This window comes from Scyliorhinus canicula, chromosome 8 (genome assembly GCF_902713615.1).
Source record: "Scyliorhinus canicula chromosome 8, sScyCan1.1, whole genome shotgun sequence".
Lineage (NCBI taxonomy): Eukaryota > Metazoa > Chordata > Chondrichthyes > Carcharhiniformes > Scyliorhinidae > Scyliorhinus > Scyliorhinus canicula.
In genome coordinates, this window is record NC_052153.1 from 196,848,377 (window position 1) to 196,857,768 (window position 9,392).

General features: G+C 49.0%; 1 protein-coding gene across 1 annotated transcript in view; it reads left to right on the forward strand.

Annotated features, from left to right (window-relative positions):
- Positions 1 to 4,693, forward strand: part of LOC119969956 (von Willebrand factor-like) — a 117,207-nt gene extending 112,514 nt beyond the window's left edge. The window contains exons 9-10 of the mRNA XM_038803922.1: positions 539 to 612; positions 4,337 to 4,693. Of these exons, the coding sequence (XP_038659850.1) occupies positions 539 to 612; positions 4,337 to 4,531 (269 nt within the window). The 3' untranslated portion in view covers positions 4,532 to 4,693. The remainder of the gene's footprint in view (positions 1 to 538; positions 613 to 4,336) is intronic.
- Positions 4,694 to 9,392: the final 4,699 nt, after the last annotated feature.

Here is a 9,392-nt window from a genome sequence, read left to right on the forward strand (position 1 = left end):
GTCCAGAAAAAAAAAGGATGTCTCCCACGCCGTCGGGAACTCGGCCTATCGAGGGCAGAGCATCGGGGGAGGCCCTCGCTGACAGCCTGACAGCCTCAGCTGACAAGTAGGCTGTTTTTGAAGGGGCGGAGCATCACAATAGCTCGGCGCAAACAGGGATTCTCCGGCCAATTGCCAAACACAATTTTGCCATCGGCAACCGGAGAATCCCGCCCTATGATTCTATTCTATGTCTTCTCTACATGAGATGACTTGCAATGGAATGTTCTTGAATTAGTTCATCCTTTAATAAAAACAAAACATGTTGGAAATGCTCAGACAATCCGACAGTATCTGTGGGAAAAGATATCGGGCTAAAGATTCAGCTGACTGACCTTTCACATCAGAACTTATTCTTCTTGTCTGTGGCTAAGTTTATTGAATAGTTACTGAGCACGGCTCCTCTCACAAGAGCTGCAGCTATCAGGTGAGACCTGTGAATATACGGAATCAGCAATTTCGCTGGAAGGAATAATCATTGCTTTCTTTCCGTTTCCAGTAAATCAGAAAATTCCAAGCTGCAATATAACTGTGAAAAGTGTCAACATTGTGGAAGGGATCTGCTCGGCACAGGTAATGCAGCATACATCTGTTCCTTTCCTTTCCCACAACTTTGCCTCGTGTTTTGGAAGCAGGGTCACAGAGTGCAAAGGGGAGCTGAATTTTAGCCTGGGCATGAGGTCAGATCCAATTACAGCACAAAGGGCAGATTTAAATTAAATTACTAAATCTGAAATTAAAAGCTAGTCTCAGCAATGAAAAGAACACAAGGAATAGAAAGAGAAACAGACCATCCGTCAGCCGTTTGATCCAATTATGGCTGATACTTTAGCACAGTGGGATAAATAGCTGGCTTGTAATGCAGAATAAGGCCATGCAGTGCGGGTTCAATTCCTGTACCAGCCTCCCGGAATGTGGCAACTAGGGGCTTTTCACAGTAACTTCATTAAAGCCTACTTGTGAAAATAAGTGATTATTATTAACTAATCTTTTATACAGTTCCAGCATTTTAGATCTTGGCTAATAAATGAAAGAATGCCATATACCTTCTTAACCACCTTATCGGCCTGTCTTGCAACCTTCAGGGATCTGTAGACATTCACTGCAAGGTCCCTCATTTCCTCTACACCTCTGGGTCTCCTCCCATTTATTGTGAAGGTCGGAATTATCAGGCTGTTGCGATTCACTTTTCCCGCCCGACAGAGCATCCCGCTCCCAGGTTTCCCCGCAGCGTGGAGCAGCTTCAATGGGAAATCCCATTGACAAGAGGCAGGAAGGGAGAATCCCACCACCAGCTAACGGCACATTGCTGAGAAACACAAGAATCCAGCCTGTAATCATTTCCCTTTTTGACCTCCCCAAATTTATCATCTCACACGTCTCTGGGTTGAATTTCAGTGGCCACTTTTCGCCCACCTCACCGGTCCATTGATATCTTCCTACAGACGACAGCGATCCTCCCCACTACCTACCATGCCGCCAATTTTGTGACGTCCTCAAACTTCCTGATCATTCCCTTTATAGGATAAGTTGTCACCATGCTGTCCTGGGCCCCTGGCTCTGTGAGACAGCAGTGCTAACCACTGTGCCACCCTGGCTCTGTGAGACAGCAGTGCTAACCACTGTGCCACCCTGGCTCTGTGAGACAGCAGTGCTAACCACTGTGCCACCCTGCCGCTGTGAGACAGCAGTGCTAACCACTGTGCCACCGTGCCGACCTGGGTCCCTGAGCTGGATTTTCCGTTACCACCAGACCCACCAACAGAGACCCCACCAGAGACTGCTACCCGACCCTCTCACCTGATCCTCCCACCAAAGACCCCTATCCACGACCCCAGCTGACCCAGCCATCAGAGACCCCCACCGGAAACTCCCATCGGACCCTCCCCCACCATAGACCTGCTTCAGAGACCCTCACCACACCCACCCACCAGAGATTCCAAGCAGAGACCCCCACCAGACCCCCACACCAGAACCCTGCACCTGACCCCCACACCAGAACCCTGCACCTGACCCACACACCAGAGACCCCCATCAGAGACTCCATCAGACACTACCCCATCAGAGACCACCATCGGAGATCCCAATCAAAGACCCCCCCAAAACAGGAAACCCTCCAGAGCAGGAATCCCCCATAAGAGGGAATCCCCCTAAGCCGAGAACCCCCAATAACATTTTCTTAATTCCAGGCTGGGTTTGATTTGAAGAGCAGATATAATTAAAAGACCATAAGACACAAGAGCAGAATTAGGCCACTCGGCCCATCGAGTCTGCTCCGTCATTCAATCATGGCTGATATTTTTCTCACCCCCATTCTCCTGCCTTCTCCCCATAACCCCTGATCCTCTTATTAATCAAGAACCTATCTATCTCTGTCTTAAAGACACTCAATGATTTGGCCTCCACAGCCTTCTGCGGCAAAGAGTTCCACAGATTCACCCTCTGGCTGAAGAAATTCCTCCTCATCTCTGTTTTAAAAGATCGTCCCTTTAGTCTGAGATGGTGTCCTCTGCTTCTAGTTTTCCTACAAGTGGAAACATCCTCTCCACGTCCACTCTATCCAGGCCTCGCAGTATCCTGTAAGTTTCAATAAGGTCCCCCTCATCCTTCTAAACTCCAATGAGTACAGACCCTGAGTCCTCAACCGTTCCTCATATGACAAGCTCTTTATTCCAGGGATCATTCTTGTGAACCTCCTCTGGACCCTTTCCAAGGCCCAGCACATCCTTCCTTAGATACGGGGCCCAAAACTGCTCACAATACTCCAAATGGGGTCTGACCAGATCCTGATACAGCCTCAGAAGTACCTCCCTGGTCATGTATTCTAGCCCTCTTGACATGAATGCTAACATTGCATTTGCCTTCCGAACTGCCGACTGAACCTGCACATTAACCTTAAGAGAATCGTGAACAAGGACTCCCAAGTCCCTTTGTGCTTCTGATTTCCTAATCATTTCCCCATTTAGGAAATAGTCTATGCCTCTTTTACTCTTTCCAAAGTGCATAACTTTTCCACATTGTATTCCATCTGCCACTTCTTTGCCCACTCTCCCAGCCTGTCCAAATCCTTCTGCAGTCCGCCTGCTTCCTCAACACTACCTGTCCCTCTCCAGATCTTTGTATCATCTGCAAACTTAGCAACAGTGCCTTCAGTTCCTTCTTCCAGATCATTCATGTATATTGTGGTTCCCGCTATTATGGGCCATGATGTGGAGATGCCGGTGTTGGACTGGGGTGAGCACAATAAGAAGTCTTACAACACCCGGTTAAAGTCCAACAGGTTGGTTTCAAATCAGTAGCTTTCGGAGCACTGCTCCTTCCTCAGGTGAATGAAGAGGTAGGTTCCAGAAACATATATATAGATAAAGTCAAAGATGCAAGACGATACTTTGAAAGTGAGCATTTGCAGGTAATTATGTCTTTGCAGATCCAGAGAGAGGGGTAACCCCAGGTTAAAGAGGTCTTACCCTGAACACCATGGACTCTAAACTTATTTAAGATCTCCTGTGCAGCACCTTGTCAAAGGCCTTCTGGAAATCTAAATAAATCACATCCACTGGTTCTCCTTTGTCTAACTTCCTTGTTACCCCCTCAAAGAACTCTAACAGAAGTTTGTCAGACGTGTCCTCCCCTTGACGAAGCCGTGCTGTCTCAGTCCTGTTTTACCATGCACTTCCAAGCACTCTGCGATCTCATCTTTAATAATGGACTCTAAAATCTTACCAATGACCGAAGTCAGGCTAACCGGCCTATAATTTCCCGTCTTCTGCCTCCCTCCCTTCTTAAACAGTGGTGTTACATGAGCCACTTTCCAGTCCTCTGGGACCCTTCCTGTCTCGACTTGACAGTCCCGTGCACATATTCACTTTTTATCCAAATTCATATCTGCTCTTAACAATCACAAGGGGGGGTATCTGGACCTCTCCTAAAGAGTAAATCGCCTCTTCTAAAAGGACACCTGACCTCTTTCAAAGGGTAGTTGGCTTCTCTGGTAGATTTAAACCTTTTATTCAAATGTCTAAAATCCATAGTCATGTTTTATAAACCTAATGATAAAAATTTTCAAGACAACTGTATTTAAAATGTGTCGTTACCTCTGTGAACTGTGGACGTGTGAAATGTGTCCCACACCGATTCTGACCCCACCCTCCCCAGTGAAAATGGTGCATGCTGCTTTGGGGTTGTGACCGCCAGATTCCGGGGTCCAGAAGCATGTTGACCAACGTCCGGAATCCTTCCATATTTACAAACTGTCAGGCCTCCGCTTCTCAACTTCTGTTGTTGCTCACATTCACAGGTAGCTGTCAGTGTGTGTGCAGGGGATTGTACCTCACTCAACCCAGTCGTGGACCTCACCGCAACCAATTGCAGCCTGTGTTTGCCTCAGAATAGCAAATCTACCAATGTTACCTTGACCTGTGCCAATGGTGGAACTCGCATCCACACAGTTACCGAACCAGTTTCATGTCAGTGCACAGTGAAGGATTGCTGAAACTCTAAACAAGCCAACAACCTGTGCAAATCTGACATTTAAACATTGCAATCCAGCAAAAAAGGAGAAGACGCAAGAATATACTTGAAAAGTTGCTTTTTGAGGAGATGTCCCTCGGAAACTGTTATGAAGATGTTTATCGTTTGTTGTATTCACAGTGAACCAAAAATCCCTGAATAAATTTGTGTTGTTCAATGCATCTACTTTGTAATTCAGAACCAGATAGCCAAGTTTTAATTCAATAGTTTGGTGCTGAAAATGTACAACTTTTGTTCAATCTTGTTTTCCATAGTACAGCATGGCCTTGGCAACACAGCTCTGCAATCCAACACAGTCTGTCCACTGTAACTCAACAAAACCCAGCAGAACACAGTATATCAGCGCACAGGGAAATTGTTTGGACTGGGAGTGGTGGTTTAACAGGTTTTGTTGAGCTGTTGAGGGCTGTATACAGGAAATGGATTGCATCCACCATGAAATTTTATTGTGACATTTATTGAATGAAGAGCCTTTATGACTTCTACACTGAAGCAAATTTACTCTTAGTAACATGATACAAGTTTACCCCAAATTTAGCTTGGATATTATAATGCCATTATTACAGCTGTAAAACTGGTGAATTGGCAACTGTTGTAACCTTCTGTTATATAAAAGAAAACTTTAAACAGTTGTGAACTTTCAGAAAAATCACATACTAACAATCAAACATATAGGGCGACGTTCTCCATTCCCCCAGCCGTGTGTTCATGGCCACGGACCATTCGCTGGCGGCGCGATTCTATCCTCCTGCTACTTATCAATAGGGCTTCCCATTGAAGCCGCCCCACACCAGGAAACCCTCCAGCAGGAGTGCTCCGCCAGCGGGAAACCCTCCAGCAGGAGTGCTCCGCCAGCGGGAAACCCTCCAGCAGGACTGCTCCGCCAGCGGGAAACCCTCCAGCAGGACTGCTCCGCCAGCGGGAAACCCTCCAGCAGGACTGCTCCGCCAGCGGGAAACCCTCCAGCAGGACTGCTCCGCCAGCGGGAAACCCTCCAGCAGGACTGCTCCGCCAGCGGGAAACCCTCCAGCAGGACTGCTCCGCCAGCGGGAAACCCTCCAGCAGGACTGCTCCGCCAGCGGGAAACCCTCCAGCAGGACTGCTCCGCCAGCGGGAAACCCTCCAGCAGGACTGCTCCGCCAGCGGGAAACCCTCCAGCAGGACTGCTCCGCCAGCGGGAAACCCTCCAGCAGGACTGCTCCGCCAGCGGGAAACCCTCCAGCAGGACTGCTCCGCCAGCGGGAAACCCTCCAGCAGGACTGCTCCGCCAGCGGGAAACCCTCCAGCAGGACTGCTCCGCCAGCGGGAAAAGTGACTCCCGACAACATTGTAAATGCTCAATATCAGATTAATGAAAATATCTGACAGGTACAGCAACTGGTAAATAACCCAGTTATGCTAGTCTCAATGGCACTTTGAATCTTTGCACTTAAATCTGTTCCAATTCGCAACACAAAGTCAGCAGGAATCGGGAGTAACTCAGAGGGCATATTAAACCTTCATGTTGTTTTCATTCTGTCGCTGTTCGCACTCACCAGCACTCACACCGTATCTGCACTCTGCACTCTGTCTCAACTTCGCAGAATGGTTGTATGTTCTTCTCTAAGTCTGAATAAATATTGTAGACTTATAGTTAACACAAATACTTTATTCATAGGGTTTGTTCTGTTTCCAGAGCTTAACTAGATATAATACAGCCCAGAGGTATGACCGGTGAAGCTAAGGTAAGCTGCCTATGCTGAGCTGTCTCTGTCTGCTGCTGCTCACTAGCTCTGTGCTTCTGAAAGAGGCGGATCCTCCCTTGGGCTGCACCCTTTATACCCGTCTCTGATGCTGCCCTCTAGTGATGCTGTGGCTGTTACATCTGTCTGTAGTCCCTGGTGTATGTGCAGATGTATGTACAGATGTACAGATTACTACATCCCCCCCCTTTTGATTTGATGTGTTTCCTAAACTGGCCACAAGAAAACTGTACAGAACAAGTGGTGAGAATTAGCAAATCTGCACACTGTGAAAATGATGAAGTAATACAGAAATAATTAACAGTGTTATGAGTCCATCATTAGAAATGTTTATATTCGTCTTGTGGGTGTGTTGAAGTGTCGTTACAAATCCAGCCAGTCGGGTGCCTGACGGCTTCTGCTGGAGCGTCGTAACGGTGGAGGTGGGGATGACGGTTTGGTGTCATCAGGAGTACTGACTGGCGTTGTGTGGCTAGGAACATCCTCTGGACTAATAGACTTGGTCAAGTCCAGTGTGGGAAACACCGGCATTGTAGGCCGAAGCATTAACAGATCCCGGCGGTTACGGTGAAAGAGTACTCCCGCTGACCACTTGACAATGTAGGACCGCAGTGCCTCCTGCCTGATCACCGTGGCTGACTCAGACCATCCACCTTCTGGGTCCCTGATCCTGACGATCTCGACCATGTTCAGTGGCTTGAGTGGAATCACATGTTGATCGTAGTATTGATTTTGTTTGGACTGTAGTACCCGCATTTTGTCGAGTACCAGCGCGTTATCGGGGTCTCAGAATTGAATCACCGGTAGGGTTATCCGGATGTTCCTGCCAAAGAGCATCTGCACTGGCGACAGTCCTGAGCTCAATGGGGTTGCTCGGTAGGATAACAGCGCTAGGTTGATGTCCGAGCGTGAATCTGTCGCTTTGCTAATAAGCCATTTGACGATGTGGACACCCTTTTCCACTTTCCCATTTGACTGTGGGTAGCGCGGACTGGATGTTACATGCCGAAAGCTGTAGCGGTCTGAGAACTCTTTCCATTCCCAGCTCGCGAAGCAAGGACCATTATCTGACATCACCACACACGGGATTCCATGTCGCGAGAATGTCTCCTGGCACGCCTTGATGACAGATGAAGACGTGAGATCATGGAGTTTCATTACCTCCGGATAGTTTGAGTAATAGTTCATGATCAAGACTATGTGGCATGAAATAGGTCAATGCCCACTTTTGTCCACGCCGCCATGGTGAGTTTGTGTTGCTGCAGTGGTTCTTTACACTGTGTGGGTTGATGTCTTTGACAGGTGTCACATGTCATGACCATGTCCGTTATGTCTTGATTCATGTACACAGCCTGTGGTGCTTGCCTTTGACATTTCTCAATGCCTAGGTGGCTTTAGTGAGGGCCACAAAGAATCCAGCACGAGTTTTCAGGATACAAAGAAATAACATTTATTTACAATAACATATATATACAACAGCAGCAACAACTTCTCTTGCTGCCAAACTCCTCTCTCCCTGGTTCCAAACTGGCCAGCTCTATTTATGCAGGGAGTCTGCTAATGATTTCTCCGCCCCCCCCCCCCTCATTGGGGAAGCTCATACTAGGGGCTGGTTTAGCTCACTCGGCTCAATCGCTGGCTTTTAAAGCAGACCCAGCAGGCCAGCAGCACGGTTCGATTCCCGTACCAGCCTCCCCGGACAGACGCCGGAATGTGGCCACTAGGGGCTTTTCACAGTAACTTCATTGAAGCCTACTCGTGACAATAAGCGATTTTCATTTTTTCATTTTCATACTCCCACAGGATTGTGGGATTGTCATTAGTCCCCAGCCAATGGTAAGCAGGCAGGTTATAACATCCCTCCCCCCCCCAAAGTCCAAGGAATCCACCGAAGACCCTGGCGAAGGAGGGCGTCGGACTCGTTTTGCCGCAGGCCGGACACCATTTGCACGAGGCGCTGGACCTGGCGGCGTGTAACGAGATGGAGACCGGCGCTTCCGTGATGAACGGGGTAACGGTTATACGTCCACGGAAGTCGGCCCGTGGATTCCCCCTCTGAGGTGTCTTGTGTCTCCATCTCGGAGTCAGAGTCTGCTGCCTCCGTCATCTCAGCGTCTCTATCTCCACGCGGTTCTGTCACGACCTGCGCAGGCTTTGAGTGCGGCACCAGAGGAAGATTGTGAGGAATACTTTCCATTGTGTCTGGTGTCTGCGGCTGTAGGAATGAGCTCCTGGGGCGGGCAATCTTTGGCAGGGATAGTCTTCTGGACCGAACATGGTCTACATGTTTGCGCTGGAGACACCCCTGGGCTTGTACCTGGTAAGAGATAGGGCCCGTTTGACGAAAGATTACGCCAGGGACCCACTGGACACCACCAGCAAAATTCCGAACGAACACTGGGTCACCGGGCGTGAACTGCCAAATCGGCCGATGCCGAGAAAAACCATGTCCCTGCCGTTCTTGTGTGCGGTGTACTTTTGAGCCAATGTCCGGGGAAACCATGCTGAGGCGGGTGCGAAGTCTCCAGCCCATTAGGAGTTCTGCGGGAGCTACCCCAGTCACGGCATGGGGGGGTGGTCCTATATGAAAACAAGAAACGAGCCAGTCACGTGTCCATCGACCCGGAAGACTGCTTCTTTAGGCCTCATTTGAATGTCTGCACTGCGCGCTCCGCCAACCCATTTGAAGCCGGGTGGTAAGGGACAATGCGGATATGGCGTATGCCGTTCATCTTCATGAACCTCACAAACTCCTCATTTGTGAACGGAGTACCATTGTCCGTGACCAGCACCTCGGGGAGGCCATGCGTACTGAAAGACAAACGCATCTTCTCGATTGTTGCGCAGGACGTTGTGCCTCCCATCTTATGCACCTCTAACCATTTAGACTGGGCGTCGATTAATAGCAGGAACATGGATTCTTGAAAAGGGCCGGCAAAATCCGCATGAAAACGCGCCCAAGGCCGCCCTGGCCATTCCCAGTGATGTAGGGGCGCGGCCGGTGGAAGCTTCTGATGCTTCTGGCAAATGGAGCAGTTTTGGGCCACCTTCTCAATGTCGGTGTCGAGGCCTGGCCACCAG